Raw genomic sequence first — 27,168 nt, 5'->3', positions numbered from 1 at the left:
GCTTGACTGTGTTGGGGAAATTAGGCTTTATTCTTTTGTATTCTGTGGAACATATATATCCGTGCTGTATAAATAGTGAAAAAACTCCCGGATGACTATCTCCATTCACATGCATTTCCATGTTATTTACTGCCAAATTTAAGCTTCTAGGTTTTTTTTTTCTTGTAGATTCCACCCCCCTGAATAAAAAGGAAACTCTTTTACACAAGTTCTTAACACTCCAGGGCTGCTATCTGAGTTCTTTTACATGATCCAGCCCTGGACCTCTTCCTCATTTGGAAGCCCAGGACATCATGCACATATGGGCATCATGGTATCCCCCAGGACTCTGGGCTCACAGGAAAATGCTGTAGAAAATGGTGCTCAGATAACTTTGTAAGCGCAGCATAGAAGACCGCCCATCAACAGCTCAGGCAGATAAGGAAGACAACCCTAGGCAGGCATGTGACTGGGCAGAAATACAGGGGTGGGACTGCAGTCAAGCTTTAAATACAACCACATATTTAATTGTATTAACTGTAGATGTTGGTAGTTTTGTACAGGTAATGGGATTTCAGGAAAAGACCTTCAGGGGTGCGCTGCAGCGGCTGGTTACCCTGGGCCAGAGGGTCTCTTTTGCTACCAAGAGAGTTGACACTATACAAGGTAAGAAACTGCAGCACTGGACAATAAAGATTAGATTTTTTTTCTCATTTACATGGTGCCAACATATTTAGCATTTTTTTAAGAGCCCATAAAACACCACTCCTATCTGTCCCAGCCACTAAAGGTGATTTAAAATGTAATGTCCCTAGCTCAGCTACACATGGTACGTTTGGGAGGAAGCTTAACCTACCTGGGTGAAAACTAGGGCATTGTGAGAAAAGCCATGCAAATTAGGGAAGCACATACATATACAATGTCTTTGTTTGCACTAAACACAGAAAGCCAGTGCAACTTAGCCTTTTTCTGAATAGTCCCAGCTGAAAGCAGCATAAGCTTATTGGGTTGAATTTGTATCTGTTACTGATCTAAACCATCTTTAATACGTAACCCATGAAAACCAGACGAGTTTCCTGATTTCAAGCATTGCTTTAGTTAATCGGGCTCGTTTTTATGTCCTCTATACTGAGTGCATCAGGGAGTTGGAGGAACTCATTAGAACACTGAGAGACTTCCAGCTTGTTGGAAAACTCTCTGTGAGCGAGTAGGTCAGTTTCTTCACTGGTTGGAGCAAAGATTGTAGGTATTCCTGGGCGTCATACCACTCATTTCAGGTGTGGTATATCTCTACTTTTCTCAATCTTAAGGTGATGTCATCCTGTCTATGACCATCCTATAACATTGTGAAAGAGTATGATGGTAGTAATGTGTTGGCCCCATAAAAGAGAGTCAGGGGAATTTAGTTAGTTAAAAAACTTAATGTGAATAAATCACCAGGACCAGATGGCTTGTACCTGAGAGTCCTCAAAGAACTCAACCAGGTTATTGCTACACAATTATTCCTAATCTTTAATGTGGTTCCATAGGCAGAAGTTTTTTTTTTTTCTTTTTAAGTTAATGCATAGAATGCATTCGGATAAAAAAAAAACCTTCAGTGTGCAGTAGCCCCCTCAGCCTTCCTAATACTTACCTGAGCCCCATCTCGATTCATCGATTGTTGTACGAGAGACTCGGCTGTCCGGGACTCTCCCTCCTGGTTGGCTGAGACACTGCAGCTTGTGCCATTGGCTCCCGCTGATTTAGTCAAAGTTAGTGAGCCAATGAGGAGAGAGGGGGGCGGGCCGAGCCATGGCCCCATGTCTGAAGGGACACACAGAGCAGCGGCTCGGGTGCCCCCATAGAAAGCTTTTTGCTGTGGGGGCACTAGGCAGAGGAGAGGGGGGGGGGCAAGGGACACGAAAAGAGGAGGATCTGGGCTGCTCTGTGCAAAACCACTGCACAGAGCAGGTAAGTATAACATGTATTGTTCTTTTTAAACATTAAAAAAAAACAACTTTAGTATCCCTTTAAGGACAGCTTACTGACTGGAATGGTACCAGCTAACTGGCAAAAAGGTTAATGTAGTACCAATATTCTAAAAAGGACCAAGATGTATACCTGGGAACTACAGACTAGTCAGCCAAACATCAATGGTATGTAAACTATTGGAGGGGTGTATAATGGACTATATCCAAAAATTTGCAGATGAAAATAGCGATATTAGTAGTAACTGGCATGAATTCTTAACATTCTATGATGAGGTAAGCAGTAAATTTGGATAGAGAATGACCTGTGGATATTGTGTATCTGGACTTTGCCAAAGCATCTGAACTTTTCCTCATTAAGACAATTTTTATGCTTACTTCCTGTCCCAGTGACTCTAGTGAAAGGTACAGGAGGGGGAAGTCTCCTTATTGAGAACATGAGGATTAAAAGCCCCACAGTATTTTTAAACCTTCCCCACTCAAAACAAAAAAATGGATGGAATTACACTTCATAAAACATGTAGCTATAAAAAGTAAAATATATCATTGTAATCTACTTCACCTTTTTTTTTTTTCATTGATTGGTCTAAGCATTACTTCATTATACATTGCTTCTCTCAGGTATGGTAGCGCAAAGACTGGCCCTGGTAAAACTGACGCAGGAGGAAAGACCTAAAAGTTCAGCCACAGAGGATGGCATGTAAGTAAAATAAAACTGTATTTGACCGTTTTTAATTTACCTTCTGGTTTTCCATAGCACCATCATTGCACATTTTACAGAATACATTGTAAGTGTTGACAGCACTATACTTGTGGATCTTGCAGTCCTAGTGTCACAGTCCTATAGATACTTACACACTAGGGGCCTGCTTTATATACTGTGAATATGATAGGGAAAATTGGAGCACCTGCAGAAAACACACAAAAATTCCTTACAATATACAGTACATATTAATGTAAAATTATAAGCGAAGGGCAGTACTGCTTCCGGTCAGGGTTTGTGAAGGATTCTTGCACATATTGGCCTTACACTCTTGGGTAAGAACCAATCACTAGGCCCCAGCACTGTTATATGATAGAGGGAGTGAAGTCATCTCCATTAGTGTTTGGTATCAGTCATCACTGTGGCTTCTGGTGCTGGCTGAGGAGGACAAAGCACCGGGAGAGCACCTGCAAGGTAAGTATCAGTGGGTTAGGGGATTGTATGGTGACTTTTACACAGAAACTGTGACTTTGCCCTGAATGGTCAAGGTGGCAATTTTTTTTTTTTTTGATTGCCATAATCGGATTGCAGAAGGTCAGCTTGCAAATCTGGTCTGTTCATAAATGGGCAAGTTGCTTCCCAAAATAAACCAGAGTCTTCTGTTTCTTGTATAGGAGAATACTTGGATTATTTTTCTTTTTCTGTAGTCCAAACAGAATGTCTCCGATACTTTACTATTAAAGATCTAGCATTGTCTCTTTTCCGTATGGTTTATAATAGACAGTTTCTTGTAGATATCCATCTTACGAGGACCTGAAGAATGAGGTACAGCTCCTGAATGAAGAGAGAGACCGTCTGAGCACCGAGCTGAAGCGCAGTGCTCTCATCCTGGAGGAAAAAGTTATAGAGACCAGAGAAAAATGTAAGACCCTGATTTTCTAAATCCTAGGGTGTGTAATTTGGAATGTCTGTGTGTTTGTTTATCCTAATATTGATTCCCTGTGTTATTTCTGCAGTGGAAGTGGAGATAGCAGAGTGTCATGACACTGTGTCGCTTCTCCGCCAATCTCTCCATGAGACAGAAGGGAGAGAGAAAGTCCTGAAAATGCAAGTGATGGAGCTAGAACGGAAACTACATGAAGCTTGTGAAATGGCTGAACAGCTGAAAGAACAACTGCAGGATCAGAAGGGGGAATATGAGAAAGGTACAAAGGCATATTCAGCATGCTGCTTGACAAGAGAAGAATGTCCTATTCATAAAAAAAATCTAGTATTTGAGAGACACAGTTTTAGTCTTCTTGCTAAGATGTTAGAATTAGCTTATGCCCTTTTAAGATTCAGGTTGACATTTTTTGATGGTTCCCTCTTTGTTTGGAGCTTGCTTGTTTGTATGACACACAGGCAGGTCTGTACTCCTAGAGAAAGTACAGGGAGCTCCTAGGCAGAAATATGTTGACATAAAGACTAAGTTCACCTTTCATAAGATGTTACATGCTACACCCATATCCGGGGTGTAACATCCTACTAAATGAGCAACGCCCGTTGTGACAGTGGGCAGAAAACTTCCCCCTCCCCATCTCCCCACCCACCTCCCACAGAACTCTGTGAATGAAAGAACTAAAACCACCATCAGCCATTGCATATTACGGCTTGCAGTCCTCAATGAGCACTCTAGGTAGTTCATTGATTCTTCCTGTCATTCAGTAACTGCTTGCTGTCTGAGGTAGGGGCACACGGCTACCCTCGCATTCTGCAGGAGCCTTGCATTTCACCTGAAATCTGCTGATTTCAGGTGCAAAGCTTTACAGGCTCCTAATAAAAATAAAAAATAAATGCATTTTTTTTCACCTGCGTTTTTAATTTTGTTATTTTAAAAAGTGAACTTGGCCTTTAATGGGGCAGGTTCATTTTTGGTGAAGTTCTCCATTAAATTGTGCCCCTATGAAGCCCAGGTAGCTAAATACCTACTTTCATCCCCATTTCTAAGATTTTCATTGTGTGGCTTGCCCGGCACCAAACAGCCTTTGCAGCAAAAGCTTACGACTATGCCCTGTCCTATCATGCAAATGCGTGGTTTGCCCCAATGATGTCATATGGCTTGACCACTAATCCTCTGGATGACTGGGGATCCCCATGGGTATGGACCACACATAGAAATAAATTAACCAGAGCTGCACACGTGCAGTAGCATCTGGATTCTCAGGTGTTTTTGATACAAAGGATGTGCTGTACAGTGCAGGATCACACAACAAAGATGTCAGGAGCAGGAACAAAGGGAATGTTTTACTACCTGGGCTTCGCTGGGGGGGTATGGTAACATAAAAGCCCACAAGTTATTTTCTTTATGTTAGCTGAGTGGTTAGCATTGTTGTTTTGTGGCTCTGAATCGCAGTCTAGTCTAGGGTTTGTTTTTCCCTTCAATCCATCTCACTGATTCTCATTATTTGCAATTAAAGGCTTATTTTCCCTAATTTTAGGATTAAGGTCCACCCCTTTACCTAAACTTTACCCACCATCCCCTTCTCCAATAAGAGTGTAATTACCCATATGGAAGAAAAATATATTTCCAATATATTTAGGGAAAAAAATTTAGAAATATATTAAATATGGCCAAAATTGTAGCGTTTCAAATATATTTCCAATATATTTGGGAAAAATGAATTAAAAATGTTTTTTTAAAATATATTTTAAATATATTTTTCTTCCATGTGGGTAGTCACTGTTGCACAGGGGAATGGTGTATGTCTGTATGGATTTGAGGGAGTGGGGCTTAATGCTGCATGGATATTGAATTCTTAGTATCAAGAAATAAGATCATAGGGGTGCATAGAAGAATTTTTCAGGCTAATACAGGTCTTGTGGAGACTGCTGTTAGCCAGGACTTTACTTTTAAAAGCGTAAAATGGCTGACAAGTTTGCTTTTAGGAATTGGGCTGATAAGTGTCCTGCACATATAAATGATTTTATCCACTACATACATTATTATGTATTAATACCTTATACAGTGCCGTACAAGCTATTTTTCTATTGCTTTTAATTTCATCTGCAAACAGTATTCAGTTAAAATGCCATGGCTGACAGAGGGGACTCTCTTGGCATCATGGTATAATTGTCACAGCTGTTGGTTACGCGTTCTGCATGTTCATCAAATTGATTTGCAACATCTCAGTTGTTACAGCTGTAATGTAGGGGGAGACAATCCAGAGATCAGAAGGGGGTTCAGCTCACAGCTGTGATGGTCTATAATGAACAATTGGGAGAGATAATCAAGTATCAGCTCTGTGTATGAACAACAGAGAGGCCTTTGATATCCACTTGCCCTCCGGAAGATTTATCCCCATAATGACCAGACCATTTTTGTGATTCAGCACTGCATTATTTTAACTGGCAATTGCGCGGTTGTGCAACGCTGTACCCAAACAAAATTGATGTCCTTTTTTTCCCACAAATAGAGCTTTCTATTGGTGGTATTTGATCACCGCTGCGGTTTTTATATTTTGCGCTATAAACAAAAAAAGACTGACAATTTTGAAGAAAAAAATATTTCTCTTCCGTTCATTGACCGATACAGCTCCATATTCTTCATTATAGGGTTATGCTGCCCTCTACATAAGTAGGACTAGGCAGACTACACAAAAGCTTAGCTATGTCTCTGCTTAGAGATACTCAGTTTTCATTTGCCTAGTTCAGGAATAGGACCTACTGTAGTCTCCCTGCCGGGCCCTAGGTCCAGGCTTTTTTTTTTTTTTTTTTGTTTTATTTTTTTTGCTGTGTTTTTGAATCCCGTTTTTTTCCTGTGGGGATCTTCTAGCAACTTCTGGACTGAGCGACAGGCTGGACTATTACAGTTCCAGTGGTCCCATTAGCCCGGCCAGCAAGGGCATGCAGTCCATAGCTAACTGCTCGGTCGCGACATAGCCCCACTGGACGGGGCTGGCCCGCATGTTAATCGTCTCGCATGGTCGCATATGACCAGGTCTCGGCCTGAGTCGCAGAGTTCCTTCTGGCCGACAGCTCCCCCCACTTTGGTGGCGAGGAGGTTTCTGTCTTTGTAGAGTTACCCGCACGCTTCTCTGGATCGGTAAGTAAAGGGCCCATTCCTCTCCTTTTCCTGGTTTTGGTGTGGGGCGCGGGTGCTCCCTGGGGTGGTTGGTCCCTCCGAGGTTCTCTTCCCCCCCCCCCCCCCCTTTTCCTTGGGTGGCATATAGCTGGTTTGTCTGCCTGTGCTCATGGTGGGGGTGGCTTGTGCCCCTGGCCTTGGTGCCTGCGGGCCTGCTGTCCCCGTCGCCCTCAGTGTACCTTCTATGGGGTGGGTGGCCTTTTTTGGGTCCCCTTGGGACAGTTGGTGGGCCTGGGGGGCGGGTGACTCGGTATCCTTGGGTCCGAGTGCCACGCGGTCGGGCAGGCCAAAAATTTAGGCAGCAGCTTTGCAGCCTACTGGATGGACCTTCTCTGGGGCAGCCCCAGTTGTGGCAGCTAATGCTTCCATTGTACCCCAGGACATCCGTTTCCCCTGGCTGGTCACGGGTCTCTTGTGGATCGTGCTCACGTGGTACAAAATTTAGGCTGCAACTTTGCGGCCTACCAGGCCGCTCCCCTTCTGGTAGGGTGGGTTATGAGGGGGAGAACAGGGTCCCAGGCAGGTTTAGCTGCCAGGGTGGTGTGAGGCATCCGCCTTCCCCAGTGGCTCTTTGGGGGTAGTGTGTTTGCAGGTTTTCTCGCATCCGCAGCGGTGGCCCCCTTAGGGGGGTCCCTTTGCGGCCTCCTTGGGGGGACCCCCTTGCGGGTTTCTCTCGCTGTCCCCTTTTTTGCGGGCCTTAGTCGGCGCCCGCTGTGGGGGGCTTGAGTCGCGGACCCCCTGTGCAGGGTAAGGATATCGGTTGGCCCAGCAATTGCGCCCCCCGCCTTTCCCTGTGTCATCAGATCCTGCTTCTGGTTCGGTCGCTGTGGATGGGACCACCTTGAGGGGTCTGAGTCCATGTTTCCCTGAACCATCAGACAGTGAGGATGATTCCTCCATGGCTGCTGCGCCACACAAAAGAGGTGTTGGTAGATGCACTGATTGCATCAGTGCAGGAGTCCTTTACGTTGGAGGATGCAGCCGAGGCTACTGCGGAAATATCTATTCCGTTTTGTCACCCATAAACCGTCCCGTGCGGTTATGGTTTTCTCTTATCCAGCTTATTTTGACAATTGTGTCTATAAGTGCTGGGTGCATCTAATACGATCCTTGATGGTCCCAAGATGCTTTGCTGTCTGGTATCCCTTGAAGAGTCGATTCTGAAGCAGTGGACGCTCCCACAGGCAGTGGGTACCCCTATTTTCTAGGGTTAACTAAGGCAACCATGTTTCCGGTGGTAGAATCCCACGCTTTTAGGACTCCGGCTGATAGATGGGCAGAATCTCTAAAGCCCGTTAGGTGTTTACTATGGCTGATGCATTGGGGCATGTTTTGGCCTCCGTTCGGATGTCTCAGACACAGACAGGGTGGGCGACGCTTTTGCGTCTGACCATGGGGGGGAGTTGGTCCCCCCCCCCCCGCCTATTGGGAACTGGCAGACCGGTTGGTCCAGGGTCTACAGTTTGTCTGCGATGCATCTTTGGATGTGGTTTCTGTGAGTCTCTAAGCTATCAATCTCGGCAGTAGTGCTTAGGTGTATTTTATGGCTGAAGCATTGGTCTACTGATCACACCTCCAAGAAGGATCTGACTGAATTGCGTTTTTTGGGCGACCGCCTGTTCGGGGCTACCCTGGATGATTTCAGCCCACAAGAAGTTTTTTTTGTCCCTCAGGGACTTCAGAAAAAGGTTCCAAGTTCTTTAAGGCCTCTTCATGAGTGGCCTTGGTCTGGCAATCAGAGAGCAAACTTCTCCAGACCTGCTGACAAGACCCATTCGGCGTGACGGTTTGCCCCCATCCATGTCTAGATCTTGCGAGCAGAGTCTCTGTCGGCTCTGATGGCCGATGTGGAAATTACTTTCCGGACTTTGAGGGAGATCAGGTGGCCTCTGATTTTTAGAAGTCTGCCCTGGTTCCGACCAGGAGATTGGATTATTTCAGGCTGACTCTGGACTCCGCTCAAGCCAGAGTGTTCCCTCCTCTGGGAAAGTTCAACTGTTGTTAGCCCACAAGTGGCGTCCCTTCAGGCTTGTATGCGAATGTTGGGGCCTGATGGTGTCCACCTTTTGAGGGGGTTCTGTCTGTACAGTTCTACACGAGACTCCTTCAAAAGGATTTTCTGGTCAAATGGGACAACTGTCCCGAGTCGCTGGACAATGTGATTTGTCTGAGTCCGGTTATAAAGAGTTCTCTGGTCTGGTGGCTGCGCTCCCCAACCTTGCTACAGGGCAAGTCCTTTCTCCCCCTGTACTGGACAATGGTCACGACCGATGCCAGCCTGTCCAGGTGGAGAGGGATCCTGGGGCTGAACTTGACCTAGGGTTGTTGGACTCTGGAAGAGTGCAGATTGCCCGTCGATGTCTTGGAACTTCAAGCGATCAGGTTTTGCCTGGATCATTGGGCGGGGAGGCTCCAGGGGCTCCCAGTGCGCGGATTCATTCGGACAATGCCACGGTCATGGCTTTGTGAATCACCAGGGCTGCACAAGGAGTTTGTTAGCAACCCTGGAGGTGTCTTGCATTTTCCAGTAGGCAGATCGTTCTTGCCCTCTCTGCCGTGCACTTTTCCAGCGTGGAAAATTGGCAGTCAGATTACCTCAGGCGTTAGGGGGAATGGTCCCTTCATCTGGATGTGTTTCATCAGATATGTCTCGGCTCCACAGAAAGGTGCAGAGATTAGTGTCCAGGTTGCAAGATCCTCTGGCAGATGCCACGGATGCTCTGGTGGCTCCATGGAGCCAGAACCATCTGATTTACGCCTTCCTTCACTCCACCTTCTTCCGCGACTTCTACACAGGATCGAGGATGAAGGGGTTCCGGTCATTCTGGTGGCTCTGAACTGACTTTGCCGGTCTTGGTACACTGACCTGGTGCGACTGGTTTCCAAAAACCCCTGGAGGCTTCCTCTCAGGGACAATCTGTTGTCTCAAGGTTCGATCTACCATCCTATTTTACAGTCGCTGGCTTTGACGGCCTGGCTGTTGAGAGCCAGGTGCTTAAAGACAGGGGCTTGTCTGGCTTGGTGATTCCAACCATGTTGAAGGCAAGGAAATCTACACCTCGAAAGCTTTATCATCTAACGTGGAAGGGGTACATTTCCTGGTGTACGGTACATGGAGTCCAGCCTCGTTCCTTTTCAGTGGCTCAGATTCTGGCCTTTCATCAACGTGGTTGAATCAGGAACTGGCCTTAAGCAACTTGAATGGCCAAGTGTCTGCCTCACCAGTCTTTTTTTAAGACCGTTGGCTTCACATTCATTGGGGCATACATGCCTTCAGGGGGGTTTATCTTTTTACTCCGCCTGTAAGTTCTCCTCTGCCACCATGGGATTTATACCTGGTTCTGTTGGTTCTTCAAAACCTCCCTTTGAAAACATATGGAAGATCCCTTTCCTTACGCTGTCACAAAAGGTGCTTTTTTTTTTTTTGGTGGCTATCACCTCTGCTCGCAGGATGTCGGAGTTGGTAGCTTTTGTCTTGTCGTTCTCTCAATCTTGTGGTTCACTGGGATAAGGTGGTCCTGCGACCACGGTCTTCATTCCTCCAAAGGGTTGTCTGATTTCCATTTGAATGAGGACATTGTGTTCCCAACCTTGCGTCCTAGGGCGGCTCATGCCAGGGTATTTTGCCTTTTTATACTCTGGAGTCCCTTCGGGGGTCAGACTTACTCTTTGTGATTACGTATGGGCCGCAGAAGGGGATTCCTGCTTCCTCTGCTACCTTTTCCAGATGGATCAGACAGACAGTGGCCCGGGCTTTTTCACTTACGGGTCAGGTTTCCCCTATTTCCCTGTGATGGCACATTCTACTCGGGCACTTAGTGCTTCTTGGGCCTTCTGTCATCAGGCGTCAGTGGCGCAGGTGTGCATGGTGGCCACTTGGTCGTTGGTGCGTACTTCTTCAAAGTTTTAGAACATGGATGTGTTGGCATCTGCCGTTGCCTCCTTTAGCCGCAAAGTTTTTGCGGGCAATGATTTAGAGGGTCTGTTTTTCCTTCTTAAGGGTGTTTTTTCAGGTTGGGCTCCTGTTCTAGTTGAGCTACTATTGCCTAGATTGGCTTGTGTTTAGCCTTGGGTTTGTTATTCCCATCCCTCATGTTCGGCACTGCTTTGGGATGCCCCTATGGTGCAGAATATAGAGCTGTCTGTCAATGAACAGAAGTGAAGATAGGATTACTCTTTCGTTCATTGACGGACACAGCTTCAGATCTTTATAACCGTTGGGTTATACTGCCCCCTACAGGAGTAGGACACTAGGCAGACAAAAAGTCTGGGCCCCTCCTTGGGACGGTCAGACCCTCCGGGTTCCCCTTCTCCCCACCAGGCACCCCCCCTCCACATATGTTGGGGCTGTTTGAGTGGTCAGATCCACCTCCTGGGGTGGGGGGGGGGGCACCGGCGACTGGATGATCGACTGTGCGAGGGGGGGGGTTAACCTAGTGGGGGGGTCCTGCCAGGGCCCCCTGTCCAACCTGAATCTATCCTTAGGCCTAGGTCCCTGTAAGCCTCATGGTGCCGCGCGGGGCTGTCAGTTTGTCGTAGCCTGTGTGTTTCCATACACAGCAGCCATATTTTTTTAGTCCATCGGCCATTTTGCGGTTGTTTGCCACTGAAAATAGTGGCGGCCATGACAGTGGAGCCCTGGGGGGCGGCGATTTCGGCGGTGGGAGCCACTCCTCATCCCCTGGTGCTGACTCCTGGATTATTTCACTTCCTGATCACTGCACGTGGAGTGCAGATTATCCTGGTGGCTGCAGGTGCCTGTTTCTGCTGGGTGGTGAGTCTGGTGGGGTTCTCTCCCTTCCTGCTGACTATCAGTTAGTGCTTGTGCAGGGTGGTGCTGCCAGCACAGTAGGGGTTGTCACTTGCAGTGTTTTACACTTTTTGTGGGGTCCCCCTGATGACTCATGGAGTCTTTGGAGCACATCTCCCCACCTGATCCCCTCTCTGAGGCTGCGGGGCCCTCCAGGTCCCAACTATCCATCGATGCAATGACGGCAGTCCTGGAGTCCTTTGTGTCTCAGGTGGAGATGGTCTTCCGGCGACGGGCTAGCAAAAAGCACCCCCTGCCTCATTTATCTCATTAGATCCTGAATCTGAATCTGACTGGGACGTGGGTCACCCTGTTGGTCTGCAACAACGCACCTGGAATCCTCTGATAGCGAGAGAGATTCCTTCACATCTGCAACCGCGCACGAAAAGGCACTGGTGGAAGCACTGATTGTATCTGTGCGTGAGACCTTGATGATAGAGGATGCAGCTGCGATGGAGGCGCAGGTTCCCTTTTGGTACTCACAAGCCATCCAGAGCGGCAAAGGGGTTTCCTTTCCCAACCTATTTTGACAGAATTGTCACTAAAGAGTGGGGATGACCAAAGCATCCCCGTGGGGTCTCTAAGCGCTTTACTAGGTGTTGCCCCATGAAGAGTCCCCTCTTAAGAAGTGAACTGTTCCACAGGTGTTGGACCCTCCGGTTTCCAGTTTGAACAAGGCAAGCATGATTCCGGTTGTAGAGTCCCTGGCCTATAAGGATGCGGCTGACAGGAAGGTGGAGGCTGTGGCCCACAATATGTACTCTGGCTGGTTCGGCATTGAGGCTGGTAATCACCATTGCCCTGGTGTCGCAAACTCTGTCCGAGTGGGCTAAGCTTTTACATCGTAAACCTGGAGGGAGAACGGGTCCCCCCTGCTTTTGCTGAGCTGGCAAGATCAGCTGGTCCAGGGGCTGTGGTTTCTGTGATGCCTCTTTGAATGTGGCTCCCCCAGTGGCTTGGCTCTCTGTTTTGGCAGTGGTCCTTTGGTGTGTCTTTTGGCTCAAATGCTGGTCTGTGGACCAGACTTCTAAAAAGGCCTTGACTGATCTTCCCTTTCAAGGAGATCGCCTATTTGGAGCTACCCTGGATGACATAAAAGGTTTCACAGGGGGGAAGGGTACCTTTCTTCCACAGGCTACTAAGGGAAAGGAACCTCGTTGTAGACGTGGGCCTTCCTTTTTGGCTCATAAGAAGTTTTTACATCCCTCAGGGTCAACCGACAAGGGCTCAAAGCCTTTCGGGGCTTCGTCTGGAGGATCCAAACGAACCTGGTCTGGCAAGCTGGGAGCGGGTTACTCCAGACCTGCGAACAAGGCTCTTTCAGCATGGTGCAAGACAAGTAGGTCCACAAAGTAATTCGGTCTGGCTACAAGATCGAGTTTTGCTCTGTCCCCTGGCAAGGTTCTTTCCTCCCAACTTGCGCCTGTCCCCAGACCGCTTACAGGGTCTGTTTGGGGCGGTACAAGACCTGTTTCATCAAGGGGTGATTGTTTTCAGGTCGACATCAAGGATCCTTACTTTCACATTCCAATATGTGCCAGTCACCAGTGCTTCCTCCGCTTTGCCGTTGGAGAGGAGCATTATCCGTTTGTGGCGTTACCCTTTAGTCTCACCTCTGCTCCTCAGGTCTTCACTAAAGTGTTGGCCCCAGTGATAGCTTTGCTATGCCAATGGGGGATCGCGGTACTGGGCTACTTGGACGATCTCCTTCTGCGAGTGGAGTCTCCTTCTGCTCTGGTGGAAAAAACTGGAGATCACAATATGAACTCTGCAGGAGTTTGGCTGAATTCTGAATTCTCAGAAGTCTGCCCTGGTTCTGTCGACAAAGCTGGACTATCTGGGCCTGACTCTGGACTCGGCCTTACCCAGAGTGCACCTTCCTCTGGACAAATTCCAGAAATTGCAAGCTGCAATTCGTCTCCAGCTGTCCAACAGATGGTCATCCCTCCGGACTTGCATGTGGGTGCTGGGCCTGATGGTGTCTTCCTTTCGAGACTGTTCCTTTTTCACAGTTCCATAAGAGGTCCCTGCAAAGGGATATTCTGACCAAATGGGACAAAACTCCGCAGTCTCTGGACAATCTGATCCGGCTGAGTTGGGGAACGAAGGAGTCCCTGATATGTTGACTTTGTTCTCCGGCGCTTCTGCTCAGGGGATCTGAAGAGTCCAGACTACCGATCAATGTCTTGGAACTCCGAGAGATCAGACTGTCCAGACCATTGGACAGATCATCTTCAGGGTTGTCAAGTGCACATTCAATCAGGCAATACCACAGCTTATGTCAATCACCAAGGGGGCACAAGAAGGGGGGGCACAAGAAGTGTCCTGGCGGCTCTGAAGATAGTCAGCATTCTAAGGTGGCCAGAACAGTTCGTTACAGCCCTCTCCGCTGTACACCTTAATTACATTTTTTTTATTTATTTTTTACTAGTAATGGCAATGATCAGCGACTTGTAGAAGGACAGTTGGGACACTGACACCTTTTGGGGACCAGTGACACTAATACAGTGATCAGTGCTAACAAAAATTGTTCAACTGACACTGTACTAATAATATTGGCTGGGAAGGGGGTCAAACATCTGGAGCGATCAAAGGGTTAAATGTATTCCTAGCTGGTGTTTTCTTACAGTGTAGGGGGTGCTTTTACTAGGGGAAGGCATTGATCCATGTTCCTTATTTGCAGGAACACAGGATCAATGCCTTCCCTATTGACAGAATGGCGATCTGCCTTGTTTACATAGGCAGATCTGCGTTCTGCCTGTGTCCCGAACGATCAGCGGGTGCCAGCAGACATCGGGAAGATGTGTGTAGAATAACAGCAGGAGCAAGCCGCTGGCGAAGCGCACTCGCGGCTGATACCCCCAAGTGAAGGATGACGTGTGTGTATATATACACGTGACGGGGCCACCCAGTAGCAGTAAAACTGCTGTAGGGCATTCAGCAAGTGCATATATTCTGTACTCAGTCTCCACTTTGTGTATGGCTAGTATAGGAAAAGCGAGTCCTTCGCTACAATCTCTGCTTTTTGTAAACCGCTCTGTGTATGGCCTGTAAAAAGACAGCAGACAGGGCACTGATACATTTTCTGCTTTGTGTCCGCTCTGTGTATGGCCTATATAGGAGTAGCAGAGCAGCTTCATTAAAATCTATACTGCGTCAGCTCTGTGTATGGTCTGTATAGGAATAGCAGAAATGCCTCTATTCTGTTACCTGCCCACTGTCAGCTCTTTACAGGGCCTGTACAGGAAAAAATAGACATTCGGTACATTGTATCAGAGCAATGTGAGCTTAAGTTTTTAGCAATGAATTAGATTTCACTTTTTTTTTTAACTAGAGCTGCAGCACAAGGTGAGGGAAGTAGAGGAGAAGACAACCCTGCAACTGGCTGAGATGGAGAAACATCTGCATGAGACAAGGAGAGAGCACACCAAAGCAGGTACCTTGTGTTTTTTATATACAAAACCACATAAAAGTATTTGTTTGGTTTGTGCTTATTTAGAAGAACTCTGATTTCTTAATGTACACTTGCATGCCCATGCAAAGTGACGTATAAACTTTAATTATATTCTTAGCAGCTACACATCCTCACCCTATTTTTGGCCACCAGAAATATGAAAATATACCTGGCACTTCCTTAAATGGAAAAGCATGACTCATACTCACCTGTGACAGTTCCAGGCACTCATTGCTGTCCTATACTGGTGGATGGAAAGTTCTCACAACTTGGAGCTTGCACAGAACGTCAACTCTTTATATTTGACAGTTAAATGGAGCAATTGGGGAGCAAAGGAAATTAAAGTATAAGCAAGATTGCGGGTCTATTAGTCAAAGTGAATCTTTTAGTTTGCCCTATATGTGCCAAGCACAGCTTCACTTAAAGTGGAAGTAAAGGCAATACCTAACTAACTCTAAACCACTCCTACCCCCATTCTAAACCCAATCTATCTAACTAAATAAAGAAAAGACCACTATACTTCAATACTGAAGCTGCTCCGGTCCAGTTCCTAGTGGCGCCTTCTGTGTGCAGGAAAAAGCTGACAAAGGCTGTGAAATGCCCGGGAAGTGACGTCGCCCATAAACTTATGGGCCTTCTGTTGCCGGCTGTGTCTCCTACACGCACTGAAGCCACTGCTGACAGCTCAGCCTGGGACTAGACCAGAACAACTGCAAAACAGGTAAGTATAGAAATCTTTTCTTTACAGGGCTTGATAGATTTGGCTTAGAATGTGAGTAGCTTTAGAGTTAGTCAGGTTTTGACTTTACTTCCACTTTAAAGGTAAGAGACTGTTGCGATGTTTCAACACAAACTAGTTAATGTTTAGCGTATTTACTTGCAATTGGAGATCAGTCTATATACAGAACCATGTCTAAAGTTTCTGTCAATTGTGTCTATGGGGAAAGAAACGTGCTTACTTATATTAGTGGGAATATCCCATTCAAAATTTTAAGGTAGTCAGGTAGCTGGGTATTCAAAGGAAAAATCCAGAATACCTCACAGCAACATAATCTGGAAAACCTATCTCCTCAATCAATCAATTTGTCTATACCAGCCTTTCTCAACCAGTGTGCCCCCAGAGGTCCTAAGGTGTGCCCTGGAATCGTGGGAGAGAAGGGCTGTCAGATGAGCCCAATCGCCGATCCCTGGCCGAATTGTACATCGGCACTGCAAGGGATGCTCCGTCAGCTTCAAAAGGGAAAGTAAAGGGAGGAGGAGAACATTTTAAAAGGGGTGTGTGTGTGTGTGTGTGTTCTTGTACATGTGTGTGCACATGTTTCTATATTTGTGTGTGTGTGTGTGTGTGTGTACACATGTCTGTCTGTATGTGTGCATATATATGTGACTGTATGCATGTGCGTTTATATGTATGTGTGCATATATCTTACTTTTAATCCTGAACCCCCCTATTCCTGTACCATCAGAAATGCTTTTTTAGGGCTTGTTTGTAATAGCAGCAAAGACTGCTCACATTGCTTCTCAGAGGCATTTGGCAGGCGGTAAAGAGGCAATATGTTGCCTCCTCACCCCGTTTTAAGCTTGTAAATGCAGCATCATTACATGGCAACCATGCAGTGCACACAGTTGCGGGGGAGTTGCAGTGCAGCACCATTCACGCTGGGTATAACTGCAGAAACAGCATGTGTACACCGCCAGCTGCTGCCCCTGCAGCTAAAGGGGGATAAGTTGGGGTGGTAAAAACAGCTCAGCCATGTGGTTTTACCACCCCCTCCAACCTGACATGTGAACAAGCCCTTGGTTCATATCTGCATGGCTGTGTGCTAGATCTGTGTAGGGCTAGCCCATTCATTTCAATGGGCTTCCCTACCCGCAGAAATGCAGGGAAAGAAGTCCCTGACCCCTTTTTTTTTTTTTAACCACTTTAGCCCCGGAGGATTTGGTTGCTCAATGACCAGGCCCTATTTTGCGATTCGGCATTGCGTGACTTTAACGGACTATTGCGCGGTCGTGCGACTTTGTCTCTAAACGAAATTGACGTCCTTTTTCCCACAAACAGAGCTTTCTTCTGGTGATATTTGATCACCTGTGTGATTTTTTATTTTTTTGTGCTATAGACAAAAAAAAGAGCGACAATTTTGAAAAAATATTTTTCACATTTTTTTTAAATTCAATTCTCAAAAAAAAAAAATGCAAAAATCTAATTTCTCTTACGTCCTCCGACAGTCGCCGCCTCCTCTAAGTCATCACTGTTGGGTATTGACTTCCCATCCGCAGGAGTAGCTAGGCATATATACTTAGTCCAAAGACATTAGCATATACACACCCATGGGGGCTGCCCCATCTGGTTAATACCCCCCCTGCATCACCACTCCCAACTCAGTTTTAATCTGCCTAGCGTCAGGAGTATTCAGGCTTACCTTGTGCTGGGGCTTCAGTCTCAGCCTAACTAACCTTTTATTTGATTTTCTTTGAAAATGTCAGTTTTTTCTCTTACTTTACTAGCTGTTTATTTTGTCAGCTTCTAGTGTTAGTCTTCTCTTCGGATGAAGATGGATCATGCGGTGCTGGGATTCGGACTGACCGCCCTGGTTCTCCAGAGCAAAAGGGTCAGATGGACCCCCAGCCCGCCATCGAGCGTTCAGCTATGGCTCGCCCTGGCATTACGAACGACCCATCCCTGTTCGCTGCAGGGATGCAGCCGTGAGGTGGCTACCTCACAGGACAAATCTGCGGTGCTGCAGTGTCATGTCCCTGGCTCACGGCACTCCCTGTCAGGTGAGGACAGCGGTTTTCCGTGCATAGAGGCTTCCCACGCCATCTGGTACAGGTAAGTACTTCTGTGTGGGGCCTCTGTCTGGGGTGGCAGTCTGTGTTGCGGTGTGTCCCCCATGTCTGTGCCGGTGTGACTCCCTTATGCGGTCCCTGCGGGGATCGCTTGTGCAGTTTTCTGTATGTGTGGGGGTCCCCTTCCCTGTGTCACTTCGGTACATTGTTGGGCGGTCCTGTCTTTGATTTGGACAGGCATGGTCAGCCTCTCTGTGGGCGATACTGCATGCTGTTTTGGCGCCATCCGCTGCCATTTTGGTGGGTGTAGAACGATCGGTCCGATCGCATGTTCGGCGGCCATTCTCTTGTAGCCTCCAATGCAATCCTATGGGGCAGCCATTTTCCCTGAGACTGAAAGTCTTTAAGTTCAGCCTACTTCAGCAGCACTTCCTTTCCATCAGCAGCAGGACATCGGTAGCAACGCTCTGCAGGTTATTGCTCTTAATCTTCCTCTGTGTTATCGCTTCTGGCTCAGTTTTCTCTTCTCCTTTTGGGGTCTTTTTGTCACTATAGCGGTAGCGGTGGGCTGCGCACACCGCAGCGCTTTTAAAGGACCAGTACATTTGTATTGCACTGTGGTTTTGTTTCTGATAACTTGGGCAATGGACTCTCAGGAAAGCAAGTTTCCTCCAGCTTTAGTGGGGGGCCCCAGTTCTCCTGTGGCCCCGCTGCGACCCAATTTGGCTGCTGTGGTGGCGACTTTGGTGGCTAATATGGAAATGCTGATGGCTGAACGTGCTGCAAAAAAGAGGCCCAGATTGTCTCTCTCTTCTGATTCAGATGGGGATATGGCTGCTGCTGCGAGCGTGCCCTTTTCAGGGTCCCGCTCATCCTTGGACCCCCCGGGGTCTGAGGGGGAGGCTGAGGTGGAGGGGGTTGATACCTCCTCCCCGGGGTCGCCTGAAGAACGGGCGACCATGGATGAGTTGATTATTTCTGTTAAGGATACCTTACATCTAGAGGATGAGCCCTGTCCTCCGGGTGTTGTGTCCTCATTTGGGACGCACAGGACCTGCAAGTCTGCGCAGGTTTTCCCCTGCCCGGCTGAGTTTTATTACACTGTTAATGAGATGTGGCCAACGTTAAAACGTCCATTCCTGGTACCTAGTCGGTTCAAATTGCTTTATCCTTTTGCGCCGGCTACGGAATCACGATGGTGTGTGCCTCCAAAGGTAGATCACACTGTGGCCGTGTTGAACAAGGCTACCTTGGTTCCTACTGAGGATACCCCGGTTTTCCGGGATCCCACGGACCGACGGTTGGAGTCTCTGGCCCGCAATTCCTATACGGTGGGGGGTTCGTTGCTCAAATCCGTTTTCGCGTCCGTTCTGGTGGCTCAGGCGGTGGCTGATTGGACTAAGATGCTTAGGAGCAATCTCGTGTCTAATGGTGTTCCGCCTGCCCAGCTGGAAATGGTGGATCAGATCCACCAAGGAGTCATGTACTTGTGTGATGCAGCCTTGAATGAGGCCCCCTTGGTGGCTCGCCTCTCTAGTGTTGCGGTGCTAAACCGGCGACTGATATGGCTGAAGAGCTGGTCGGCCGACCAGTCCTCACGAAAAACAGTTGCTGATTTTCCCTATGCTGGCTCTCGCCTTTTTGGCGAGGCGTTGGACACCCTGGTGAAAGGCGTCACGGGGGGCAAGAGCACTATGCTGCCCCAGAACCCGAAGAACAAGTCTTTTCGAGGCAAGCGGGGTTCTGCGCCTAGATCCCATCAGGGGTCTTTTCGTGTATTTCGGAACCAATCCAAGGGCAAGCCCTTCAAGGCCCAGGGCAACCAGAAGAAGCCCTGGGCGGGTAAGCAGAAGTCGGGCAATGCCGGCTCAGTGGGTCAGTCCTCCTCTGCCTGAAGGGGCGCCCTCACCCATTTCTGGGGTGGGGGGACATTTGCGTGGTTTCCTCCAACCTTGGCTGCTCCGGATATCGGACAGGTGGGTTCAGGAAATCATTTGATCGGGGTACAAGATCGAATTCCTTTCCAGGCTGGCGGACAGATTTTTTTCCCTCAAATCTCCACTTGTCCCCAGGGCGTCTACAGGACCTGCTCCAAGCGGTGCAGGACCTTCTGTCTCAGGGGGTGATTGTCCCGGTGCCTCATCGGGACAGGTTTCGGGGGTTTTATTCAAATCTGTTCACTGTGCCCAGAAAGGAGGGCAAAGTGCGTCCTATTCTGGAGTCCGAGTACAGACGGACAATGCGACCGCGGTGGCTTACATCAACCACCAAGGGGGCACCAGGAGTGCTCGGGCGGCCCGGGAGGTGACCGACATCCTGTCTTGGGCCGAGACTCATGTCCCGGCGATCTCAGCAGTTCACATTCCGGGTGTGGAAAATTGGCAGGCCGACCATCTGAGCCGCCAGACCCTGGACCAGGGGGAATGGTCCCTGCACCCGGAGGTCTTTCAGATGCTGTGTGCGAGGTTGGGATCCCCGTACGTGGATCTGTTCGCATCCTGGCTAAATCAAAAGGTGGAAAGGTTCGTGGCAAGAACGCGCGATCCGTTGGCGGACGCCTCGGATGCGTTGGTAGCCCCTTGGCATCAGTATCGTCTGATGTATGCCTTTCCTCCGATTCAGTTACTCTCCCGGTTCCTCCGCAGATTGGTCTCGGAACCGCACCTGGTGATTCTGGTGGCTCCGGACTGGCCACGCCGGTCCTGGTACGCCGACGTTGTTCACCTGGCAGTGGCGCCTCCGTGGCGTCTGCCTCTGCGGGAAGATCTCCTGTCTCAAGGTCCGATCTTCCATCCTGCTTTACAGTCGCTGGCTTTAATGGCCTGGCTGTTGAGACCCAGGTCCTGAGGGACAAGGGTCTCTCCCCTGAGGTTATCCCTACTCTAATCAAGGCTAGGAAAACCTCCTCTGGTAAAATCTATTACCGTACCTGGAAAGCTTATTTCGCCTGGTGTGAGTCCAGGGGGTTCTCCCCTCGTTCTTACTCGGTGTCGAGAGTGTTGGCTTTCCTCCAGTCTGGAGTGGACCAGCGCCTGGCGCTGGCCACGATAAAGGGCCAGGTGTCTGCACTGGCGGTCCTTTTCCAACGCCCTGTGGCGTCTCATTCCTTGTTTTGCACCTTCATTCAAGGTGTGCGACATTTGGCTCCTCCCAGGAAGGAGCCTTTACCTCCATGGGACTTGAACTTAGTTCTGTCCGTGTTACAGCGTGCTCCTTTTGAAAACATCAGGGAGATATCGTTGCCTCTGCTGTCGAAAAAGGTTGCTTTTTTAGTGGCAATCACTTTGGCTCACAGAGTGTCGGAGCTGGCGGCTTTGTCTTGCCGCTCCCCTTACTTGATAATTCACAAGGATAAGGTGGTTTTGCGACCACCCCCGTCCTTTCTTCCCAAGGTGATCACTGAGTTCCACCTTAATGAGGACATTGTCCTGCCTTCGTTTTGTATGAAGCCTAAGCATCCGAAGGAGATTGCCTTGCATTCCTTGGATGTCGTCAGGGCGATCAGGGTTTACCTGTCATCTACGGAATCCTTTCGGAAGACGGATTCCCTCTTTGTCCTTCCTGAGAGACCTCGGAAGGGCATGGCTGCGTCTGCAGCAACTATTGCCAAATGGATCAGACAGACCATTGAGCAGGCCTATGCTTTGAAGGAACGGGTTCCACCCTTCCCTGTTAAGGCGCACTCTACCAGATCTTTGAGTGCGTCCTGGGCCTATTGGCATCGGGCCTCGGTGGCCCAGGTGTGCAAGGCTGCGACTTGGTCGTCGGTGCACACCTTTTCCAAATTCTACAAAGTAGATGTTCTGGCATCAGCTGATGCTTCCTTTTGGCCGCAAAGTTCTCAGTGCGGCAGTGCCATGAAGGACCCTTAAATTTTTTTCTGGGTCCCTGGCTATTGGTATTTGCTTTCCTGGGCTGTTGCTCCTTTTGAGCATTGTTTTTTTCTGTTGCCCATTTGGTTCTCTTACGGTGCATGTAAGATTCCTTTCTCTGATGTGGGTACTGCGTTGCCTTTTCTACGGTTGCGTCTCCCACCCCTCATGTCTATACTGCTTTGGGACATCCCAACAGTGATGACTTAGAGGAGGCGGCGACTGTCGGAGGACGTAAGAGAAAACTGAATTTTTGTAAAATCTTACCTGTAAAATTCCTTTCTCTGAGTCCTCCGACAGTCGCCGCCCCCGCCCCTCTTTTCGGGTTCTTATTACCTACTGCTATGCTACCAAACTGAGTTGGGAGTGGTGATGCAGGGGGGGTATTGACCAGATGGGACAGCCCCCATGAGTGTGTATATGCTAATGTCTTTGTCTTTGGACTAAGTCTATATGCCTAGCTACTCCTGCGGATGGGAAGTCAATACCCAACAGTGATGACTTAGAGGAGGCGGCGACTGTTGGCGGACTCAGAGAAAGGAATTTTACAGGTAAGATTTTACAAAAATTCTGTTTTTTTTTAACATTTTAGGCCAATTTGTTTTCTGCTACATATTTTTGGTAAAAAAAATTGCAATAAGCGTATTTTGATTGGTTTGCGCAAAAGTTATTGCGTCTACTAACTACGGGAAAGATTTATGTCATTTTTATTTATTTATTTATTTATTTTTTGCGGGCCGGACTGCGACATTGCAGTGGACAGATCGGACCCCTAACTGACACTTTTGGGAGTACCAGTGACATTACTACAGTAATCAGTGCTAAAAATATGCACTGTTACTGAAAAAATTACACTGGGAGGGAAGGGATTAACATTACTGGTGATCAGTGGGTTAAATGTGTCCCTAGAGGTGTGATTCTAACTGTCAGGGGGCGTGGCTTGTGAAGTAATCACAGAGACATGCGATCCTATATAGCAGGATCACATAGCCTCTGTGATCACTTCAGTGAGAATGACAGACGGCTGTGTTTACATCAGCCGTCTGTCCTTCTCTCTCTGCTGCGGGAGATCGTGAGTGGCCAGTGGCCATCGGAGCCGCCGGTCACACGCGCTGGCTCCCCAGCTAACGAGGGTGTCCTGAGCGAGCGACGTAACATAACGCCGCTTTGCCCAGGAGAGGCTGCCTGCCGCAGTAAAACTGCGGCGGGCGGTCGTTATGTGGTTAATTACACCGCACCAAAAGCCCCCTGTTTTCCAGATCCTTAAAGGCCGGGGACTCTTCCATGGGAATCATAGTTGCCTGTTTTCCAATGTGCGGGAAACCATTTGGAATTATTGGCACCCCTAAAGAGCAGAGCATTTGTCTGTGTCAGGAACAATCGCGAATTTGTGCGTGTTCTGCGACATACAGTAACGTGAACTGAACCTTGGACAAGGGTGCCTCAAGACTGAAAATACATTTCAAGGGTGCCCCGATTGGAATAAGGTTGAGAAACACTGGTCTATACTATAGATGACTTGTATTTTCAGGAAATCTACCTCCTGCAAGATGATTTACCATTGTACATAGAAGGTTTAGTTTTAGTGGTATGTAGCTTTGGGGGTCTCCTTACATGTCTCTTTGGTGGGTTGTATTCTTCCCTTCCTTTAGTTGGGGGTGGATCAACGTTTAACCTTTAGCAATATCAAGGATCAGGTAAATCCGTACTCTTTCGACATTCTTAGGCTACCCATTCTTTTTTTTTTTTTTTTTTTTTTTTTTTTTACTTTCATTCAAGGGGGTTGCTCATGTTGTTCCCCCTGTTCAGCCCCCACTCCAGCTGTGGGATTTAAACATAGTATTACATTTGAGCCTATTCAGGGCATTCCTTTAACACTATCCTGTAAGGTACTGTTTCTTGTGGCTGTCAATTCGACAAGAAAAGTCTCCGTGTTATTAATTTTCTTTTTTTCTTGAGACCATGGAATTGCTTTTTTTTTATCTAAGGCAGTCTCTGATTAAATGTGGGAGTGCTAATGTGATGAAAATACATGTCTTCCAATGTAGCGATCTCATGATTAATTGCTCTGCCAATTTGTGACTGTGTCAGATCTAATTACTATTATTAGCTCTCACCTGCGCCAGCACTAGACTGAGAGACCCAGGGATTGTGGGACATTAGTTTCATTCGTTTTATTATCAGTTAACATAGTTTCTATAAAACAAAATAAAAAATAAATAAAAAAAATGTAATTTTTTCTTTAATTTAGGCCAATATGTATTCTGCTACATATTTTTGGTAAAAAAAACCTAATAAGTGTACAGTATATTGATTGGTTTGCGCAAAAATTAGAACGCCTACAAACTATGGGATACATTTATGGATTTTTTTTTTCTTTGTTTTTACTAGTAATTGCGGCGATCAGCAATTTTTAGCGGGACTGCAACATTGCGGCAGACAAATTTGACACCAAGTAACACTTTTTGGGGACCAGTGACACCAATACAGTGATCACTGCTAAAAAAAAAAACAATGCACTGTTACAGTATAAATGACACTGGCAGGGAAGGGGTTAACACTAGGGGTAATTTAGGGGTTAAGCGTGCTCCTAGGGAGTGCTTTCTAACTGTACTGGGACTAGATGTACTAGAGGAAAACAGAGATCCATAGCTGAAATACAAGATTTCTCTCTGCCTCTGTGACAGAACAGCGGTCTGCCTTGTTTATATAGGCAGACCACCGTTTTGTCATTCCACGGAACAATCGTCCGGTCCTGGCAGCCATCGCAGCCGATAGACTCGCTGATTGGCTCCCGCTGTGTCCAATCACAGCAGGAGCAGCACTCCAGTGGCAGCGAGCCCCTGAAAACCCGTGCACAAAATCATGTATGTGATTTTGCGCATCCGGACTGCCCTGCCGCAGTATATATGCGGCGGGCGGTCTGGAAGAGGTTAAAAGGGGGGGAAAAATAGTTAAAAATAGAAAAACAAGGCAAAGCATTTGTGCACTATATATTTTTATTATTGGCTTACAGTTTTTTGTTTGCAGTGTCCAATCCTTTTGTAGGTGGCAGAGTAGCCTGTGCCCCTCAGAGGATGAGAAAGAAATTCAGTTTCTTTGAAATGCTAATATGTGGTCATATTGCATATTAATAGTTCTTACTTGAATTTTGTAAAGGATGTAAAGTTCTAATCTACTACCTATCCTGGCTAAATAAGCTTTTTGCCTATATACTTCTGATGCTATTGTTTTGTATACTGATTCTCCTATTCCAATCTCCTAGTTGTGGCTCTCCGTCAAACAGAACGCCAGATGCAGCGGGAGAGGAATCGGAGTCAAGAAACGATGTGTACACTAGAAGATGCCACACGAGTGCGCGAAGAGCAGTTGACCCGGCAGCTACGGGATGCAGAAAGGGACAAAAACCTCATGATTGTAAGTTTTCTAGTTTCAGAAGTCCATTGTTTATTAATCTGAACCCCATGATGTCTATAAAGCCTGAATTCATCTTATTCTTCAGGCTTGATACTTACTAGCCATCTTGTCCTCAAGCCCATTATTTATTTTAGTGTGAATGTGGTGTAACTTTTCTTCCAGGCTACGCTTCGGCAGGAGGGGTTATTTGCCACGTACCAGAAAAACCGGACAGTTGCAATCCAGTGTCTGGATACCCACACTGAGAAAGGGCAGGGGCCAGCAGGTGCTGCAGGGGCTATCGGAACAACAGGAAGTAAAGGTGAATTCTCTGCTTTTCATACCCTGCTGGGCACATGGGATTAGCTACCTAATGAAGGCTTCCAACAACTTTAGAATGTTATTGCCAAGAATAAGTAGCACTCTGGATTATAAACAAAATTAAACTTTAGCATAATGATCGGTAAAAAGGAAAAATGTACCCAGGGACAGTTATTGCATCTCGATAAAGGCTCCTGTAAAACATTGGAGGTGTAATGTTCCTAACACATAACTCTCATCTAAAACTTTACCTTCCCTAAAACTTCCTAAATAAAGACCCTTAACTATAAGAATAGATTACTAACCAAACTCTGAGTGAATTTTAACACAAAAAATTGAATATTTTGCAGCTTTCCTATTTGCACCTAGTGATCTGATCAATAATACGCTTCCTGTCCTAGGGTGACAGAACACAAAATTTGTAGACGTACTGTATCTATGGAAGAACAGTGGTGTCACCCTAGGCTGCTCTCCTGATTTGGACTACAAATACTCCACTGCACATCACCTACATTACATGGAGAGGAAGGGTTGTGTAGTTCACAGAAGGTAGCTGGGAAAGCTCATTAAAAAAGACATGTCTAATGATCTGTGCTTACAAATTCATATTGCCTATGCCTTAAAGGAGTTGTAAAGTCTCAAGGTTTTGCACTTTAATGCATTCTATGCATTAAGGTGAAAAACCTTCTTGGTTGCAGCTGTCCCCCAGACCCACCGTTATTCTTACCTGAACCCAAACGTTCCAGTGACGAGCACCAGCCACTGTCTCAGCTCCTCATTGACTAGATTGATAGCAGCGGGAGCCATCGGCTTCCGCTGCGGTCAATCAAATCCAGTGACACAGGGGCCGAGTCCTGCGGTCTTTGTCAATGGCACGGGTGCCCCCATGGAAAGAAGCTCTCCGTGGGGGACACCCGATGAAGAGGAGGAGCCAGAAGCGCTGCCGGGGCACCCCAGAAAAGGAGGATCGGGGCTGCTCTGTGGAAAACCCTTGCACAGAGCAGATAAGTATAACATGTTGGTTATTTAAAAAAAAGAAAATGAACCTTTACAATCACTTTGTTTTTTGTTTTTTTGTTGTTTTTTTTTTTTTTTCTTATTTATTAGAATCTCTTTCCAATATGCTGGCCAACCTGCAGAGCCTCGGAGCTGCTCTACTTAAAGAAGATGTTGATAATGAAGATGAGGATGAAGAACTGATGTAGCCACCAGGGGGCAGCATATGTAATGTTATAACATTGTCATTTTTGCACAAGATGGTTAATTTCATATGCAGGGTGATCAAAAAGTAGCTTACTACTTCAGTGATATTGGCTTTATATAAAATGAAATCTATACCAGGAGCAACATGTAGGCTAGCATTGCTAACGTGGCTGAACATGCTAGTTGCCTGGCTGTCACACAGCTCCAGTGACTTAGATATTTGCAGGCTCTTACGCAGAGTTCTATCTTTGCATACAACATGTTCCAGGTCAGTGACTTAAGTACTGGAGCTAGACAGGGCCAGGCAACTAGCATTTTCAGGAGAAAGTTTACAAAGGCAGCCTACATATAGCTCTCAGCACCAGTATTTTAAGTGTAAATTTTGTATTTTTCTTTCGTTCATTGACGGACACAGCTCCTGTCAATCTTGACCATTGGGTTATGCTGCCCCCTACAGGAGTAGGACACTAGGCAGAAAAAAACTTCTGGCTGCACCCATGGGCAGTCCCAGGGGGTATACTCCCTCTTCCTGCTATAGTCACTCATTTTTTTTCTG

The 27,168-nt window shown here is 47.1% G+C and overlaps 1 protein-coding gene across 1 annotated transcript in view; it reads left to right on the top strand.

Annotated features, from left to right (window-relative positions):
* Nucleotides 1–26,828, top strand: part of LOC309560653 (coiled-coil alpha-helical rod protein 1-like) — a 75,219-nt gene extending 48,391 nt beyond the window's left edge. Inside the window, exons 11-18 of the mRNA XM_082264274.1 lie at nucleotides 533–645; nucleotides 2,568–2,646; nucleotides 3,444–3,571; nucleotides 3,666–3,854; nucleotides 14,914–15,015; nucleotides 24,958–25,109; nucleotides 25,272–25,410; nucleotides 26,517–26,828. Of these exons, the coding sequence (XP_082120400.1) occupies nucleotides 533–645; nucleotides 2,568–2,646; nucleotides 3,444–3,571; nucleotides 3,666–3,854; nucleotides 14,914–15,015; nucleotides 24,958–25,109; nucleotides 25,272–25,410; nucleotides 26,517–26,614 (1,000 nt within the window). The 3' untranslated portion in view covers nucleotides 26,615–26,828. The remainder of the gene's footprint in view (nucleotides 1–532; nucleotides 646–2,567; nucleotides 2,647–3,443; nucleotides 3,572–3,665; nucleotides 3,855–14,913; nucleotides 15,016–24,957; nucleotides 25,110–25,271; nucleotides 25,411–26,516) is intronic.
* Nucleotides 26,829–27,168: the final 340 nt, after the last annotated feature.

The sequence above is a fragment of the Pelophylax lessonae genome (assembly GCF_965119305.1).
Source record: "Pelophylax lessonae genome assembly, chromosome: 7".
Classification (NCBI taxonomy): Eukaryota; Metazoa; Chordata; class Amphibia; order Anura; family Ranidae; genus Pelophylax; species Pelophylax lessonae.
This window is presented reverse-complemented; position numbering and strand designations above follow the sequence as displayed.